The sequence below is a fragment of the Papaver somniferum genome, chromosome 8, assembly GCF_003573695.1.
Source record: "Papaver somniferum cultivar HN1 chromosome 8, ASM357369v1, whole genome shotgun sequence".
In the NCBI taxonomy this organism is placed as follows: Eukaryota; Viridiplantae; Streptophyta; class Magnoliopsida; order Ranunculales; family Papaveraceae; genus Papaver; species Papaver somniferum.
In genome coordinates, this window is record NC_039365.1 from 147,896,137 (window position 1) to 147,917,441 (window position 21,305).

Below are 21,305 nucleotides of genomic sequence, written 5' to 3' on the forward strand. Positions count from 1 at the left end.
GTAATTGCACTCGTACGTTAATATCAAGCACTTGATATTTATCCTATAGAAAATCGGTCTTGTACCGCAACTATTATCAAGTGATTATCTTGTTGTTGTATTGTCTCGACTTCTTTATCCATAGACGATCACACAAGGTATATGACTTATAGGTTGGCATCGAAACAAATAATCGAAAACTAAAATAACAATATGATTTAGTTTTCCACCAACGGTATTACTAAAAGCTTCTTTATCCCAAATAGGACTTTAAACGGATGCCACACAAGAGATCTTACCTAATTAGATTACTCTCCTCTATCAATGAGTATGTATACGAGTGGGCTTCGCATACAAGAGGTTAGACAATATATGTCATGTGATGAGTTTGTACGAATACATTATAGTGTAAATGGCCAAGGTTTAATAATTCCGAAAATCCTAATGATATGCAATAATAGTATATTTTTGGTTTTGAAAAATTCCAACTGTAATCCTAAAGATATGCAATAATAATATATCCTAAAAAAAGTATTAACAATAAAAATATTTTTACATGGAATTTGTAAAGTTAAAATAAATAATTTATTAAATTACAAACGAAATCAATTTATTCTTGGAAAATTCCTAGAAAAATAATATTGTTTATTCATGAATCTAATTCACAATACTCTGTATCAAACGAGAGAGAATTATCCATAATATTATACAAAATCCTTTTATTAGATTGTTGCATTGCTCCAAACATAAAAGCGAGTGATTTAGTATTCCCTCGGGAAATACCTATACAAACAATTTCATCAAATATTATAAAATTGGCTTTATAATCTGAAATAATGTAGTCGGACTGTTGAAAATGAAATGTTATAGAAGGATATTTTCCCGTAGGCGGAAACAAACGTCAAAACTTTGGTGAGAACCAATATATTCAATGTCGAACTCGTTAAAATGTTCCTTCATCAAATCTGCAACTCTATCAAAATGATCCTTATACATAATGGATATTGGGGTACCAGAATCTATAGCAGTACCGACTTCTGCTTTACTACTAAGCTTGAAAGTACCTCTAGAAAATCTTACTCTTTTGTTGCCTACACTAATATCTTCTAGATTTAAGTAATAGAGTTGCGTTCGAAACTTAGGCACAACAATGGGAGTTGTATATACTTTTTGACCTGCACCTCCAATTTTTGCATCTGCACCAAACCTTAAATATGTATCTGATCCCTCAATATTCGGGTTAAACGTCTCGAAGCAATAAGAAAATTTTCCTTTTCCAGCATCACCTAATTGATTTAGGAAAGACCATTGTCCCGACCCTAAGCCGAGTATTCCTGCAATAAGATCAGGTTGGCCATATAAATGATTATATCCAATAAATTTTTCGAAATTCTCTTGGAGAAAACCACAACCCATGTGTATTTTAATATTTTCAAGACCACCAGCGTCGGAGCCTATAGTGAGTTTTTCTTCAGCAAAAATACCAGATGTAACTAATCCAGTAATATAGCTTGCTATGTAAGTGCATTGACCATCAATATTGCGTTTATCTCCCTTACAAAGAGGATGTGTATTACAAGCAACATGACGATATGTAGTTGACGAATTCCAAGGATAAAGTGGCATATCTTGAGTGAAAGCTTTAGTGGCACCTTTGCACTGAAGCCATGTTTGATCACTACCTGTATCAATCATAAAATAGTAATGCATGAATGACTTTCGTCTACCAGGAAACGTACCTAAACCAATTTTTACAACGTAAAACATTCTTGGTTCGTAAACTACAGGCAAACGGGCAACATCAGGATCCATATAACGTGTTGCATTTATCTGGACTAATATTTGTGACTCAATGTAACGTGCTTGAGATCTGGATTGTTCGACGAGTCTTTGAAGCCTTTCATCTCATGTTAAACGGTTACCAGGATACAAAAGTGATTCTTTGGAGTCTGTATGAATCATCTTCATACTAAATCCTTTCTTTAGATTCACCGCGATGACTGGGTTTAATAGTAGCGAAACATGAGTGATTGTTATGAGAAAAATGAAAAAAGTTTTTCCCATTTTGAGATAAAACGAATTTTGATAGACACAACTGTGTGCAATTTTGTACTTCTATATATAGTACTATATAGGGAAGTGATACATTGAGTGCCACTTGGTACTACACATAGATATCCCAGTTGCATTGACTCACAAAGGATTATCAAGTTTTATCAGGAAAGCATATTAATTATATCTTTGGATATCAAAATTTGTTAAGAAATCATGTCAATTAAATCTTTGGATATCAAAATTTATGGAAAAATCATATCAATTATATCTTTGGATATCAAGATTTATTAAGGAATCATATTAATTAACAAATCTTTATAAACAAGATTTGTTAAGAAAGCACAACGATATTGTGACACATGTGGCTTTTTTTTTTTTTTTCTGTTTTTGAGTTTGATTTCGCCAACGGGGATAGAGGCTTAGTTGAATCCATAGCTGAGAGATGGTGGAGTAAAACGAAGAGCTTTCATTTTCAAGAGTTTGAAATTGGCCTCCTTCCTGTAGATGGGTACATGTTAACAATAATTCCCACTGGTGACCCTGGTAAACGACCAGTAGTTATGCCGTAGTTGGGTAATGATCTAACATATCATGCTCTGGATGATTTATATTTCTTGGATATCAAAAATTTCATGTTGGATGAGACCCTCAGAAAAATTCATTATCCTTGGTTGTCTTGAAAAACTACATTAACAGTAGACAAAACTAGGACAATACTGGATATGCAGACACATGGACGCGAGAATTCTTTTTGTGGTGTTTTGGTCCTTTTCTTCTTGCGGATTCTAGTGGAAGAGTAGATAAGCATTGGGTTATATTGTTGGCTGATTTAGATAGAGTTGGGGAATATGATTTGTGTATAGCTTCGTTAGATAATACCTATAAATTTCTTGACGAATGGTCAACCAACGCTAAGGATTTTTCTGGCGTGGTTATGGTAATTGAGTGTTGGTACTATTATTACTTCCGCAACATGCAACCCTTGCTTTGTCAGATACCTGGAGATCATTATGATGTTTTCCCAAAGATTTGTCTCTTCAAGAAGACTAACATTGTATGAAGAAAGAGAGGACATAGAGGAGGCCAAAAGGATACTAGGAAACACTCAGTCACAAGCACAAGAACACAGATTGACACTAGAACAAGTGCATTAATAGACACATTTTTATGTCTAAATTGTCCTCATTTTTCCTGTATTGTTAGTACTCGATTTTGTACTTAATATGGTGTTTTGTGTATTTGTAGGTATTTTTGAGAAATAAACATTTTTGGAAAAATCAGCTGGAAAAATTACTCGGAGCACCCAAGGAGGACATTTGCTAAACGGAACCCACTTTAAATAAGGGGAACCTCAATTACTAATGGCACCCAAATTACTATTGGCACCCAAGCAGTTGGTTAAGGGGCACCTTCATCCCTTCGTTTGAAACTGAATTTTGGCGGGAAATTGTGCTCTTCAGGTGGCAGAATTAGGGTTGGCATTTTGGACAGGATTGAAGGAGACTCAATGGCTGGATTTGCATGGGAGGACTTGACAGATTCAATAATCGGAGTCGATGAAGTTCTTAATATGTTAAATACGTACCCCTCCGTCTTTGATATATAAAGGTGGATTTTTGAAATTTGATTGTCCTGGTAGATAGGTGAAACTCCGATTACAAGATGATTTTTTTCACATATATCCTTAATTATTAATGAAATCCAAATTTTCCTTATTCTAAGAAAATTGGCAAATTCCGTCTATACAAAGGAGACGGCGAGAGTATAATGACATCTGTAGATATAATTGTGCTTAGCGGTAAATGAACAACAATATTATATCTGAGTTGCTTAGTTCACGTATACATACTCCAGGTTCATGTGTTGTGTTCCTCTTGTATCATATTGTGCTTTAATGCTGCGAAGCTAAGACGATAAACTTCAGCAATGTAGAGACAAACCTCAAGTCTTTAAGTCTCGCAGTCATAATTATTCAAACTCAATTGTGCACGTGGGACTAGTATTAATGGATTCTTCCTTTATAGAATATGTGCATCCACCAAAATTGAAGTTTGAGAAACCAACTAACTCTAGTTGCGTTCGTTAACTAATTGTAACACATAAGTTAAGATTAGTATCTCAAAATTTTTGATAGATTTCCCATAATTTATTCTTAGATTCTATAGGCATTTAGCTATATCTTCTTTCCAATATGAAACAAAATTTGCTATAAATGTTGTTATCTCAAAAATTCTTCGAAAATTAGATATGAGATCTTTTGTAATCCATATGATATGTGACTATCACATGGAAAGCTTCATATTGACATCGTTTATTTCGAAAATCATAGAGATATGCATAAATCCAAGATCATTACTCGTAAATAGTATTAACATATAAGACCAAGAGTATCAATTCCTCCCACTGATCTTGAGGTATATGCATGGATCTATAATAATTTCATCCAAACCCAACACATTTATGGTTTTGTTGAATTTAACATATACCATTTTAGGTAGGCTTTCTTAATTTCATACTTTTATTTCTTGAATTTGTAAACTGCATGTTTCTGTCTTTATAAGGAAAGGCCTTCAATCTAACACGTGTATTATTTTTTTTATAACAGATCTTGAGTCATGATGATCTAAGAACAATGCTATAATAATAATTATTATTTTGAACAAGTCTTTCTTTGACACGGGAGAAAAAAGTTATTTATAACTAATACCTCATTTCTGAATAAAATGTTTGGTCACAAGTCTAGCTTTATGTCACTTAACATTTCCATTACAGTCGTATCATGAAGGAAAGACCCTTTTGCACACAACTGATTGGTGTATTTCTAGAAATTCAACAATATCTCAGACTTGACATTTAAACATTGATTTTAGCTCTCATAGCATCAATCCATTATTCAAAATTATTACACATAATAACTTATGAACCAGAGATCGAATATTTACCATCCCATACCAAAATCAAATTCTTGTAAGAATTAACTAAAACAACATGAACAACTTTCTTTCGATCTCTTTGGGACCTTCTTAATTCTGGTTCATGTGGTTAGCAAAAATTTTCTTTACTGGAAGTAGTTTTATCATGGAGTATTGGATATCCTTAATTATCTAACAGTTTGACAATGAAAAGATTCACAATATCTATTGAAGTCTTAAATAAAGGGATCATTATCCTAACATCTTATGTAGATATATCCATATGCTCCCACAAACTATGTGATCACTAATGAATTTATATTTTTGGTATCAATAAATCTCATACTATGGCTTGAACATTAATATACGAGCTTTCGATTATTCAAGAAAAACCAATGAACCAATAATAGTTTTTAAATCTAATTTCTATTATATGGGAATGTAAACCCGCACCTCCAACTGAACAACCGTAACTTAATGGTGGTTTAATAGGTTTCCAGCCTTTATATAGTTCAAAAGGTATTTTTGGAACTGCTTTGCTCATAAAAATATTTAAATTACACAGTTGTACCAAGAGCATACAATTATGAATGTACGGTCAATTATGCATGATTTATTATGCATACTGAAAAAGCGGGGGTCTAACAACCACACCTAATATTTTTCTTAGAAATATGTATGGACTAACTACGATATACTATTAAGACAATCAACTAGACAGTCAGACTCAATCTTAAGAAAAGTATATCCAAGAGTTATATCTCTATTTCTTAATGTAATCAGCAAATCAAACAGATAGAAATCCATGAGCCTGATTAACATAAGAAACAACTTGGATGGTATCAAAAACCAATATCCAAGTGTCAATCAATTCAATCAACAACCAAAGGTTGGATTCAAAATTGATTGAACTTACGCACAACTTTTGATATTTCAATTATATAAACAAATATAATGCGGAAAATAAATAACACAGACACCATAAGTTTTGTTAACGAGGAAACCGAAAATGCAGAAAACCCCCCGGACCTAGTCCAGATTTGAACACCACATTGCATTAAGCTGCTATAGACACTAACCTACTCCAAGTTAACTTCGGATTGGAATGTATTTTATACCTAACCAATCTCATATTGATCAAGGTACAATTACGCTCTTTACGTCTTTGAATCCCAGCAGGACTCTACACACTTGATTCCCTTGGATGATCTCACACACAAATAAAAGTTTCTACGACTCAAAGTCGAAGACTTGATAAAACAATCTGTCATGCACACAGAAAATTCTATTGAATAGATAAATCTGTCTTCCACAGATAAACCTACGAGTTTTTTTCCGTCTTTTAATAAATCAAGGTGAACATGAACCAATTGATACACCAGACTTATAACCGAAAAACATCCTAGTAGTAACAATCACCTCACAATAATCTTAATCGTATGGTAGCGAAACAAGATATTATGGAATCACAAACGATGAGACGAAGATGTTTGTGACTACTTTTTATCTTGCCTATCGAGATTAAATCTCGAGAAAATATTAGAGAAGATAGTACTCAATCACGATAGAAAACAGCAAGACCAGAACACGCAACTACAGAGAAAATAGTTGGGCCCGGCCTCACAATCCCAATGAAGTCTTTAAGTCGTTAACCTACAGGGTTTTGGAAAAACCTAAGGTTAAAGGAGAATCGACTCTAGTCGCAACTAGTATCACACAGGAGGTGTGGGGATTAGGTTTTCCAGTTGCTAGATTTCTCCTTTATATAGTCTTCAATCAGGGTTTTCAATCAATGTTACCTTGGTAACAAAGCATTCAATATTCACCGTTAGATGAAAACCTGATTAGACTCAATGTAATATCTTTCAACTGTTAGATCGAACTTAGCTTGTTACACACAAATGAAAAGTGACTTCGGTTAGATATGAGTAACCGTACCTAAACGTGTGCACCTTTGTTGGCTCAACAATAGTTAACTGAAGTTAGCCATATGAACACTTTCGTATCAACCATATTCATCTTAACCATAACTAGTTAAAATGACTCGAATAAAAGTAGTTCTAGAGTTTTTCAATTGTTTATATTCTCACAGAAGTATACAAGATACAAATGTATTAGTTCATGAAAAAACCGATTTTAGAACATAACCCACCCAAGTATACAAACGGCTACGCATACCTAGGTGGCCGGACTAAGTTTGGTTTCGCCAGTATGCGAATGGGTACGCATACCACCAAACTCAGTAAAGTCCTGGAACTTGAAACTCATGCCAGTACGCGTACCGGTATGCGTAATGAGTTCCCGGACCTTGACAAAACCAATCAGTGCGCATACGGGTATGCATACCATGGTTCCCGACTGTGCTTATATCCAATTGTTCTAAACTCTTATTTCAACCATTTGAAATATTCTCGGAAGATGAACAATAGCTGTCTCACGCAAACTATTAGCTTCAAAGCAATTTTAAGTGATCGAATGATCAATACGAAACATTCCGAGTCTACATCAAATGACTGTCTCACACAAATCATGTAAGATGTTACCAGGTGATTTTCACGTGATCATATTTTGACTTATGTCAAGAATATAAGATGAACTTGGTTAAAGAGAAAGTTTACCAACACATATTTCGAGAAAATGTAAGCGAGTTACACTCAGCTCGAAATATCAAATATGCATAATTGAAGTCTATATATCTATACGACTTTTGTCTCAAATAGGAGATAAAGTATATAGACTTTTGAGTGATAGATGAGTTCAAGTCTCCACATACCTTTTGTTGATGAAGTTCCACAAGATCTCCTTAGTAGTTCTTCGTCTTCAATCGATGAACGTCGTGAAGTCTAATGCTCAACTACACTTTCTATCCTAATCAGAGACTTAGCTATAAGTAGACTAGAAATATAAAGACTTATAGTTTTGGAAACTAAATTAACTTGAAAACAAGCTTGAGATGGAAATACTTGCGAGTTGGACCAAGTAGTGCTCTAACACATACTTTTAACCATTTTCTTAAGAGTTTGATTTACGCATTTTACTATACACCATTATGCCAATGATAATTTGGCTTTGTGTACTAAGCAATAATAATGCCAAACTTTTGAAAGTTTAGGAGGTTGTCATGTTTTGTCTTACCTTTCACAATATTCACCATCATTGTTGAAACTTACGATTTTCACTTTTCTCTATAATTGCCTCTCAATTTCGGTAATGAATGCTTAACATTCATAGTTTGAGATTTACGATGCAATTGGTAGATGTGACAGTATCGTGAAAATCATCAATAAGGTAATACAACAATCTATCTTCCAAAAGTTAAACCATCAAAAGTCTAAAAAATAATCATAATCAATAATTTAAGAACAAAAGTCGGTATGTCATATAGATATATATAACAATTAACCTTACAATAATTTCATTCCTTCAATAAGATTTTCCTGTGAGTAACATCTTGTCAAGGATCAAAGCGAGACGTGAAATATATTTGTGTATATTTTATCTTCTTAAGATACAACACTGTGTTTGTTCAATATGACAACCGGGATCACCCGTGGGTGAATCTTGTCCTAAATATATTAACAAACTCATATTAATCTAATGTTCATCCTGACATATTGTAAATTGGAGTCATCTGTGAGTGGATATTATTTCACTTACATATGAAATATTTAGACAATCTTAATGTTTGTTTAAACGTGTGAACCAAAACTACTTGTGATCAGCTTTGTTCTAATTGTAAAATCAAACTAAGAGGACTGAAAATATAACACATTTACTACATAAGAGTTCAGTACCACTGTGGTGAAAACTAAACAATGTAGCAAACACATGTACAATTGCAAATACCATATTAAATTGATCTGATCATAAATTTAATCGATAATAAAGAATTATGAGTAACCCTAAATCACTAATGTCAAACATTTATTTGAGAGTATGTCAAGTATAATCTGTGAATACATCAACACTACCTAATTGAAAAATATTTGAACGTGATGAACCTTTCGTAACCCAAAATCAAACATTGTGCAATGATGATTCAATAATGAAGATTCTTCGAAGAAAACTCTTTAATGCAATGCTAGGTTAAATTCTGGTTTTTAAGGATTGCGATAAATAAGGCGTTATAAGGTTGATAAAGATGAAGGTTATTTGAAATAGGAGATATGAACATCATTTTCCAGAAATTTAGATTTATCAAATAAAATAAAGCTTAAATTTCTTTAAAGGATGTACAAATTAAGTTTTGGATATGATACAACATAATTTGACATAAACATTAGAATATCCATAATGGGTTACTCAACCGGATAATGGGTTTAATTCAAGTAAATTCCCTTATGCATTTTAAGAAATATCATGAAATAATGTGTCATTTAGTTAATTTTGATCTTTATTTTATGTCTATAAAATATGGTCAAATTGGTACCCAAGGTAAAAAGTAAAGAAAATGACACTAGACACTCATTCACACTTATATGATTCAGATCCATAAAATATAAAATTAAATTAATAATATCATATTCTTCAGTTTTCTCTTAAATATATGAATTCAAATCACCGGTGGGTAATTGTTTTTCCAATATATTTAAGTAAAAGAATAGTGTAAGCACTTAAAAATTGATGATTATGGCCGAAAAGTTATTTTGAAATCGCTGTGGTGATTGATAAATAACTTAATAATAATGGCATTATCATAATAATATGTAATCGCAAAACCCTAACTTTATGGTATGGTGAATTATTGCTAAATTAAAACACTTTAATATCACTGTAGTGACAGCTAAATAGTCATGAAATAATAAACTTAAGCATCATAATGTTATATAATTAAACAATCAACGTTGAGTGAGAAACATAGCATAATCGACCCTCGCATAAACTATACCATATAATCGACTCTCACATAAACCATACTATAATACAATACAAGTTTATAATATATTCTCGTTCATTTAATGTAGTCGCTCAGTGAGAAATCATTATAGGGTATTCCTAAATTATTATAAGTAGAAGCATAATAATGTGTATACTTTCTCATAGGAGAAATCTCATTATTCTTAAATTAGTTACACGATAAACATGTTCAAATTAGATAAAATTCGAACCTAATCAAGTCTGAACCAAACCAAATGCTTACTTTCCCAAAAAGTCGCGTTCTCTAACTTATCTATATGATGACATAAGGGACATAATCGAATAAACATACATCATGGTTAACTTTTTTGGTGCATTCACTATGGTTATTTTATTTTTTGCTTGGTAAAAGGATAGCGAATATTCACTAAGGTTATTATCTTAATTAATTCGGAACATGAGGATTCTCATGCATTTGTGATGTTTTCATCCTAATTTAGTGATTTATCTAAGCAAAGGATCTTGGGTTTACTGATTACCTCATTGGTAAGTAACTTTTATCCGTTAACTGGTTTACTGATTAGGGAGGAAATAATCGTTGGTTTTGTATAATCGAATTAGTAAGAGTTAGTAGTGGTGTACTTTTAAGTGATTAGTCTTCTATTCTGCGGTCATTTCCGTCTTTTTGGTTGTTTAAAAATAAGTTCGGTCAGCCTGACCGCCGAAACCCATCCTCTCTGTGGGTTACTTGAAAATTTAAAGAGTTATTATTGTTTTCTTTCATCAAAGAAATTAGTAATAAATAAGAACCCATGTGGTCTGCAATAGTTAGAATCTCTTACAACTTTGAATCTCTCACTCAACCTTTTAAAGCTCTCACTTTTTCAAGTTTACAGAAAGTTTCTATAATAGATCTTCCTATTAGATTTGTATGTTTGAAGTGCTCATGTTCAATTGCTCCACCAAATATCGTTGTGAGAGTAGAGGTGAGTATCATCAAAATTTGTTCTTTATATTATGTATTTCTCATATATATTATTAAATGTCTAACTTACTTTCCAATTTATTTTTATTTTCAGTATGAGTACATGAATCAACGACCATGACATTTGTTAGGGTTCCATTTTTGTAAGATCAATTTTATAATCTTTTCAATATTGTTTCGATGTAATCTTTTTTATATTGTATAATAATTAATAAGCAAATGCAAAATCACGCAGGAGGGACTTGATTATTCGAAACCCTTGTACGCAGTCATTAACATCAATGTAAGTTCAATTTTTACCTACATTTTTTAGATACAAGTATCAGTGAGTCCATTAATGGACTTCTTTAAATTTGTATTGAATTTTTCATTCTTATAGTATTTACAATGTTTATTATTAACTTATATTCCTCAACAAATCTATAAACTAATTACAAGTGTTCCTAATGAATTCATCAGATTCGATCAATCCACTGCCATACTAGAGAAACTACAGTATCGGTTTTATTGTTGACAAAATTAATTATAACCATTATTTATTTTTCTAATTCCATTTTTTGAGACCGATGTTATTAAACTGGTTTGAACATATCTGCGAAAATGCTTTTAATAAACTTTTGGAAGATTGGGATCGATTTCACAAAACCAAACTGAAGGCTTAAATTCATACTCTAGAAAACCATCTTTGGTTTCAAGTATACTCTGTTTTTTTGATGTCATGCGATTGAAAAGATCAAAATTTTGGATTTTTGTTTTTAGTACTATTTTTTCTATGTGGCAGAAAATTTTTGGTAATAGGGAGGAAGGCGTCAAGCATATCAAATGTGGAGGATGTGAGGAAATACTTGGCCGGTTTTATGTAAGTTTTTTATTATCAATTTTTTTTTATAAGTATCCTGTCAATTTTGCTCAGCTTGATGCCTTATTCCAAGTTGATTGGATTGGACAAGGGCAAATCTATGGGAGATTTCTTCGATGGGATAAAATTAAGCCACTACCTTAGTTTGGTTCTTCTGGTTAGTTTCATCGCCTATTATAATGATTTCACCTTTCAATTAGGGTTACAAATTGTCGGTTGTTTAATTGATTGATTTAGATTTTTCTGTGATGAGTTTTTTTTTTTTTTTTTGTAAAAGATTCTAATATGATGGATTGTAAATTAGTTTCTTTTCCGTAAACAATAAAAGATGAAATTATGTCTTTGCACTTTTTAGGTGAATGATATTTCACCTGACTTGGTAAGGGAGTGAGATAGAATTAAGATTTTGAAAGTGTTGGAAAACTAGTGACGGCCTAAAACAATGAAAGTTAGGTGTGATTGAGACTAATTTTTGAGCCTGCCATTTGTTGTGTTTCTCGATAATGATGGAGTAGGAATCAAAAAACGATTGATAGATACCAAACTCTAGGGACTCGCTAGCTCTTTATCTAGAAGTCTATTATGAGATTTTAGGGTAAGAAATGCATAAGTTCTGAAATGGGTTAGGGTTTTCCAGAGGCGGTGATTTTATCAGTTTTTAGGTAAATCTCTCCAATCTCTCTCAATTTTCATATTCTTCTTCGATTTGTTAGATTTAGTAATCTGTAATCCCGATATATTCAATTTTCAATAATTTTAGGAAATCAATTCAAGATACAGATAGATTAATCTGGTTTTTTATTTTTCTTTTGCAGGATATCATCGTCATCAATTTCGATTTATCAATTATGATTTTAAGGAAATCTGTTAATTTTCTCTCCATTTTCATCTTCTTCTTCTCTGATTTGTCTAAGATTAGGAAATATAATCTGGTTTTCTCTACGATTCAAGATATGGTGATTAACCTAATTTTGTTTTTTATTTTTCTTTTGCAGGATATCATCATCATCAACTTTGATTTATCAATTGCGATTCTAAGGTAATATGTTAATTTTCTCTCCATTTTCATCTTCTTCTCATTTGGCTAAGATTATGAAATATAATTTGGTTTTCTCTGCGATTCAAGATATGATTAACCTAATCTGGTTTGTTTTTGTTTTTGATCAACTGCGATTTTGTTTTTAAAAATGAAATTAGGGTTTTGGTAATTGAAAGCATGGTGTAATTTATGTTGTTAACCTAATTCGTGGTTGATTACTGACTATGAATTGATCTTTATTCAGTATATCTTATAGATGTATTTTGTGTATTAATGTACATGTTTTGTTCATGTGGTATCTAGAAGATACTCAACAACTTATTTTTATAGTATGAAGAGCCTTTTATGCTTCATAAGTGGAAGTCAGTGTATCCCTGCTTTTGAGTCATTGTGTTATCCTATTGATGGTAGTTTTCTTTTACTGGTTATTTTAGATCGTAAGAAATTCATGTAATCTGTCATAGAAGTGGGATAAAATTAGGAAGCTATGGGATAGGTTTTTCAATTTTCACGATTAGACATAAAGAAGTCTCATTTTGTGCATTTCTCTATGTGAAATCCACACAATGTGTGTCTATCTTATAATGTTTTCTTCTATATCACGAACCAGTTTCAACATATAGGTTCTGAATCTACAAGCAACATTTAAATCTTGTTGTGTTCTCCTTATAAATTTGGCCTATTGGTTCTAAATCTTTGAAAATATCTAATTCAAGGAGACACTGATTTTTCTTACTTGTCTATCTCTTTCGTAATTTGCATAATCTAATTGTCAAGGAATCTATCATCCACCTCCTAGTAGATGCAAAGAGATGAAAGAGGCAACAATTTACAATGTTTTCTTAGCTTGTTATATTTGGTTTGCAGACATTAATTTAAAACTTTAAATAACTCACTGGGATGTAATTGGGATAGAAAAAATATCACTTGAAACAATCTTATATTTTATGGATGCAAAATATATTTTCTTTTTGGTATGTTATCCATGACTCTTTCTTATTAACGAGAAATTTGGTGTTGTGTGTTTAATGTTTATATTGCAACTTACTTTATAACTATGAACGACATAGTGAGTTTCAAAGCACATTTGACTTGGAAATGACGAAGATTTAGAGTAATGTTGAAGAACCAAGGAGATCAAGCATTTGGATGAGAAGCTACAAAGTTTATTTATTTTGTAATACATATGTATTAATAGTTTTGTCACTAAAATTGACAAAGGGGGAGATTGTTAGAGCACTGCTCGGTCGAACTCGCAAGCGTTGCTATCTCAAGCTTGTTTATCAATGTTAGTGATCAAAAATATATGTTTTGATTTCTAGTCTACTTATAGTGATGTCTCGGGCTAGGATAGATTATGTAGTTGAGCATTAGACTTCACGACGTTCATCAATTGAAGACGAAGAACTACGAAGGAGAGCTTGTGTAACTTCATCAAAAAAAGGTATGTGGAGACTAAAACTCATCTATCACTTGGAAAGTTTATTTCTAATCTATCTCCTATATTGAGACAAAAGTCGTATTACCATATGGTTGTCGATTATACACATTTGAGATTTCGAGATGAGTTTATCTTGCTTACATATTTCTTGAAATATGTGTTGGTAAGCTTTCGCTTCAACCAAGTTCATCTTATATTCTTGACGAAAGTCAAAAGATTATTATGTGAAAATCGTCGAGTATTATCTTACATGGTTTGTGTGATACAATTATTTGGTGTAGACTTGGAATGTTTCGTTATGATTATTTCAATAACTTGAAAATTGCTTTGATGCTAATAGTGTGTGAAAACGGCTATTCTCATCCTCTAAGAAAGTTTCAATGATTAAAATAGAGTTTAGAATACTTAACCATCATTGAATTATGAACATAGTGTGCATTCTTGCATGTATGTGATCCATGACCGGAACTAAAGTATGCATACCCGTATGCGTACTTGTAGTTGTGAAATTCCGTGTACCAAGTACACATACCGGTATGCATACTTGCGTAAGGTATAGGTCCGGGAATTTCTGGTGGGTTTTTGAAGTGTACTAAGGTATGCGTACCCGTTCGCATACGGCGAACCCAAACTCAGACCGGCTACTTAAGTATGTGTACCCGTTTGCATACTTGAGTGGTTAAAGTTCTAAAATCGGGTTGTTCATGAACTAATACATTTATATATTAAGGAATGCATTTTTTGCAAATCGTGGCTATAATGTTCATGAATTTATTCGAGTGAATCAAACCTAGTTTTCTTCAATTGTGTTATTCTATACTTCTATGAGAATATAGCAATTGAACAACTCTTTAACTAGTTTCACTTGAGTCATTTGAACTAGTTATGGTTAAGATGAATAAGGTTGATATGAGAGTGTTCATACAGCTAACCTCGGTTAACTACTGTTGATCCAACATTGTGTATACGTTTAGGTACAATTACTTAAACCCGAATGAAGATGCTAAGTTCGATCTAACGGTTGAGAGCTATTAGCTTGAATATAATCATGTTTTCATCTAACGGTGAATATTGGATGCTTTGTTACCAAGGTATCTTAGATTGCAAACCCTGATTTGAAAACTATATAAAGGAGAACTCTAGCAACTGGGAAACCTAATCCCCACACCTCCTGTGTGATACTAGTTGTATATGATAGAGTCGATTCTCCTTTAACCTTAGGTTTTTCACGAAACCCTGTAGGTTAACGACTTAAAGACTTCATTGGGATTGTGAATCCAAACCCAACTATTTTCTCTGTAGTTGCGTGTTCTGATCTTACTTCTACTATCGTTTTGAGTACTATCTTCTCTAAGGTTTGCTCAAGATTTTATTTCCGATAGGTTAGACTAAAAGTAGTCACAAACATCTTCGTCTCATCGTTTGTGATTCCACAATATCTTGCTTCGCTACCATACGATTAAGATTATTGTGATGTGATTGATAATACTAGGCTATTTTCGGGAATATAAGTCTGGTTTATTAATTGGTTCATGTGCACCTTGATTTATCAAAAGACAGAACATAACTCGTAGGTATTTCTGTGGGAGACAGATTTATCTATTCCAATAGACTTTTTTGTGTGAGACAGATTTATCAAGTCTTCGACTTTGGGTCATAGAAACTCTTGGTTGTGGGTGAGATCAACTAAGGGAATCAAGTGTGTAGTATCCTGCTGGGATCAGAGACGTAAGGAGCACAACTGTACCTTGAATCAGTGTGAGATTGATTAGTGTTCAACTACAGTCCAGTCCAAAGTTCATTGGTAGTAGGCTAGTGTTTGTAGAGGCTTAATACAGTGTGGTGTTCAAAGATGGACTAGGTCCCGGGGTTTTTCTGCATTTGTGGTTTTCCTCGTTAACAAAATTCTGGTGTCTGTGTTATTTCTTTTCCGCATTATATTTTGTTATACAATTGAAATATCACAGGTTGTGCGTTGAATCAATCAATTGGTAAATCCAACCTTTGGTTGTTGATTGAAATTGATTGATCCTTGAACATTGGTCTTTGGTACCGTTCAAGTTACTTCTCTTATATTCAATCGGGCTCGTGAATTCCTATTTGCTGATTGCAGATTGAATTGAGATATAAAATTCTATGATATAATTTTTTATAGATTGAGTCTGACTATATAGTTGATTCTCTTGAAAGTATATTGGAGTTTGTCTATGCATATTGCCAAACGAAATATTGGGTGCGGTAGTTATACTCCAGATTTTTCAATATGGTTAATTTATTATGAGGTGATTGATATTTGTAGGCTGTTCTTCGGGAATATAAGACCGGATTATCAATTAGTTCTTGTTCATTTTGATTTATTAAAAGATGGAACAAAACTTCGTAGGTATTTCTGTGGGATACAAATTTATCTATCAGAATATACTTTTCAGTGGGAGACAAATTTGTTTATAAAGTTTTCGATTTTGGGTCGTAGAAACTCTTAGTTGTGGGTGAGATCAGCTAAGGGAATCAAGTGCTTATAGTCTTTCTGAGATTCCAAGGCGTAAGGAACGCGACCGTACCTTAATCGGTGTGATACTTGGTGTTAGAGCATAGCTCGGTTGAACCCACCAAGCGTTGGTATGTCAAGTTTGGTTTTCATATTTTAGTGAATCAAAACTCATTTAAAGAATCGCTTGATTATGTACTAGATTCAACTTCGCATAGGTTAGCTTGAAAGTATTAGGATATGAGACATTACAAGTATTGCGAAGACTTGAAGAAGTGAAGAAGTAAAAAGCTACAACGACAACATCATCCTTCCACTTGATGTTAGTGATATTTGACTTGAACTGTTTCATTCCCTAACATATCTTTCAAGTCGTGCATATTGAAAACAAAACTGCGAAGCATGAACACTCTAGTTAGACATAGTATTAAGGAATACAATACGAGGTTTATTGCTTAACCATTAAACTTTGTAGATAAGACATCGACATAATCGTTTAAATGCTATTATGATTATGTATGGGTATGAGGTGAGAATTTCATCATAGGAAACAATGTTTTACATGTGTTTTAAGGAAGTAAATTCATGAACTTGTTTTGTGAATCGAAAAGGTAATCGCCATGCGTCATTGGTATTTTTATTCATTGCATATATTGTGAACAAACAATATGTGAGATTAGCATAAACACACATGACTTGTTTATGTTCTTGGTAAAACTATTTACAAAGGCCTGACTTTTGTATTGGTATGACTTTTATTAGAGAAACCGATCTTAAGTAATCATCTGAGATGATATGATCGATTTTGTGGTATTGGTAAGACCGACTCTGGGTAAAGGGGAACCGATCCTAGTAAGAGGTGCAACCTATCACAAAGGGGAATCGATCCTTGTATGTGGTGCAACATGTTTCAGCAGAAAGGGGAACCGATCCTATGGTCATGTGCAACACGTTTTTAGGAAAAAGGGAACCGATCCTATGGGCATGTGCAACACATACAAGTTAGATACCATATATATGTGGGGAACCGATCCTAGTACCTAGTCAACAGAATTTTTGGAAAGCTAGTGTGACTATGTACATACTCACATGGAGGTAGAAACAAAACTTGTTTTGGTAGAACCGTGAAACCCATGATTTGTGATTGAGTATTCTTGATCAATCACATAGTTCTTGAAAGTCAGATGAACTAATTCTAAACTTGTTTGGAAGTGTGTAAAATCGGTTTCAAGGTTGTAAGTATGAAAGAGAACTTACAAAGTAAGGATGTCGACATACTTTCAACATGTGAAGTAACACTAATCGTAAATTGTTCAAAGTTATTCCTTAATATCTAAAGGAAGAAAATCCCAAGAACGAAACATACATAAGTTAAGAATCTTTTATTTAAGGTATTTAATTTTATTTTAGGAAAATAAGAATTAGTAATGTGCATTTACTAGTTGGAGATTTTCCAAAGAGATTTTTGGTCAATATTTTGGACAGAGCATTTCCAGGAATTATGGAAACCGAATTTGGAATATATTGCATATCTTGAGAATATTTTCGGTTTTGGAAATTCCTTGGTGTCCAAACTTCCTTGTCTATAAATACTTGAAGTTTGCATTTCTAGTAAATTAATCCTTCGTGACAACAAACTTCCTCGGTTGTGTTGTTACTGATGAAGCCGCCTATTCGGAGAGGAGAGTAACCTAATTAGGAGAAATATCTTACGGCCATTTTAAAGTCTTCTTTGGGATTGAGAAGATCTATTAGTACCATTGGTGGGAAACTAGATAATTACGGTTTATCTTGTGTTTTCGATTAATTTGATTGACTAACGGTGGTTGAACTTTGATTGCACCTAGTTTGTTTATGCTTGAGAATCTTCTCTTCTGATATAAGATTCACTCAAACTAGATCGAAGTTTCGACAGGGATCTTTAGACTGTTTGTGGATCTAAAGACGTCTTGTGATAACCCATTGTTAACAAACTCTGTCGTGTGCGTGATTGATCACAAGAGATTCAAGTTGTTGTGTGAAGGTGTTTTTTGAATATATAAGAAGATTTGAAGACAAATAAGATATTGAAGATTTATGATTTGGGGTTCATAATCTTTGGTGTGCACAATACTTGTTTCGGTATAAGAGGATCCAACTATAATCGGTTTATCCTTGTGGTAGATTAGATTGATTAGTTGTGTAGATCGGCATTAATCCAATTCTTTTTGATTAAAAGTATTGATTTCAAAATCTTAACAATTACCTTTGGTAGTTTATCATAAGATAAATCTAAGAACCTTATGAAGGAGTTTATTGAGATAAACAGAAGAGCCTTTGTCGAACTCATATCACTTGGTTGAAAAGAGTTGCTACCAAATAGATTTATTGTTCCTTTACTGTTTGGAATATGAACCAAAGGAATTGTTCCAAGTACGTAACTTATTCATAAGTTAGAGGCGTGGGAATACAGACGGAACTAGGTGAACTATACATTTAGTTGCTTGGTCTCAACTATACGAAGTTGGTTTGATTTTGTATAGCGGCTTAATCATGAGAGTATTCAATTCTGGACAAGGTCCCGTGGTTTTTCTCTGTTTGTGATTTCCTCGTTAACAAAATCTTGTTGTGTCTTTTAATTTTCTAATTCCGCAATTATAATTGTTTTTGTTATAATTAGAAGTAAAATACACAAACTTTAATTCCTATTTACTTGATAAGTAATCATATCGTGTTTGGTTAAGTCCGAACCTTTTTATCAAGTAAACATACTTCGTTGTTGTATTGTCTCGATCTCGTATCCATAGACGATCACACGAAGTGTGAACCAATTAGTTGTATTGTCTCGACTCAGTCCATAGACAATCACTTTCGTACAAAGGACTTATAAGTAGGATAAGTTTTAGATTGAGGTATATTTGGGTACCCTCGTATTTTCAATTGGTATCAGAGCAGACAAACACGAAAATATCTAAAAATCTTTGTTTAGTGCGATCCAGCATATAAGATGAACGCGAGTTCTCATGAATCGACTTCAATTAACGTACCGCCAAGATTTGACGGAACAAACTATCTATGGTAGAAATCTTCTATGAGATCTTTTCGTCAATCAAGAGACTTTAATACTTGGCTATTAGTCGTTGATGGTCATGTTCGTCCAAAGATAGAAAATTCAGAAACTGAGTTTAAACGCTTAGTATATTTTTCAAATGAAGAAAAAGCGCTTGCAAAGCATAATTCAGATGGTTTGAATGCTATATTACATGTTGTAAGTCGTGATCTACAACATAATGTATCAACATGTCAAACTTCGAAAGAAGCTTGGGATAATCTTCAGATCGTATTCGAAGGAAACACTTCAGAGAAAGAAGCTAGACTTCAAACTATTACGTACGATTGGGAAAACCTTCGAATGGATGACAACAACACTTTTGAAGAGTTTCATCTTAAACTCTCTGAGATAATTAATGCCTCTTTCTCTCTTGGAAAGACTATCTCTGAAAAAGATATAGTGTGCAAAATTCTCAAATCGTTGCCAACTAGATATGATTCTAAGAAGCATGCAATCATAGAAGCAAATGATATCTCAACTCTCTCACGAAGCACACTTGTTGGAAAGTTAAAGATCTTTGACCATGAATCACAGTCTATTCAAAGTAAAGGAATCACTTTTAAAGTTGAAAAATTCTGAAAGCTCCAAGGGAGAGGAATAAACAGATGGATGATTCAGATGAACAGATTGCAGAAAATTCTGATGATGAAATTGAACAGTCATTATCATTGATTACTAGACAGTTTCGATATATCTTGAAGAAGCGAAGTAAGAGATTCATTAAGGTTACTCATCGATCTTCTCGCCCACATGATCGAGTTCCTATCAAAAAGGAAGAAGATGATGAATATCAACCACAGTGCTTTAAGTGCAAAGGGTTTGGTCATATTGCTAAAGATTGTCCCAATCTTAAGAAATACACTGGAAGCAAGGATCTTGCTATAACTCTAGATGAGAGATCTGATTCATATGATTCTGAAGAAGAGGAAACAGCTAACATTGTATTAGTTATCAATCTTATTTCTTCCTCCTTCATTAATGATTTACCCCATTTTAAGGATGCACATGTCTTCCGATGTTATTAAATCATCTAATGGAAAAGGGAAAAATAAGACAAGATGCAAAAACTGTCTCAAAAACAGAACTTCTAAAATTGCATTGACAAACCAAGTCAATCTCAAGATATTTCGCTAGTTCGAGGTAACAAGAGGAGAATTTCTCATACGATGCTAGATCAAGAACACTCTATGTGTTCAAATTTCCATAATGAGAGAAAATCTCATACTAATACCACCTGATCGGTATTAGAACTCTTCCCTCACCATGTGTGCCAATTTTGAGTGGAAGAAGAAAAATCGAGGCACTTATGTGTAGATTATGGAAATAAAATCTAGTAATTAAAAATATTTGATATATTCGTACTTTTAGGAATATTATGTTTTCGGAAGTATGAAAATTATAAAAATATCCTTCTCCTTCTTTGGTCATTCTTTGTCCGAACTATGAGTCTGGATCCAATATCTTCTCCTGGCAAGATGCTAGATCAGAAAGATCAACTTAAGATTAAGTATGGATCTTCTCTTGATATTAAGGGTAAAATCAAAAAGGGAGATTGTCTTAGCAAGAAGGAAAGAGAGAATACCCTGAGGAAAGATCAGT

The 21,305-nt window shown here is 32.9% G+C and overlaps 1 protein-coding gene across 1 annotated transcript; it reads right to left on the minus strand.

Moving 5' to 3' along the window:
- Positions 1 to 843: 843 nt before the first annotated feature.
- On the minus strand, positions 844 to 1,791 carry LOC113306172 (aspartic proteinase CDR1-like). The gene has a single exon (XM_026555142.1). It carries the CDS (start codon positions 1,789 to 1,791, stop codon positions 844 to 846), a length of 948 nt encoding a protein of 315 aa, XP_026410927.1.
- Between the last annotated feature and the right edge of the window lie 19,514 nt (positions 1,792 to 21,305).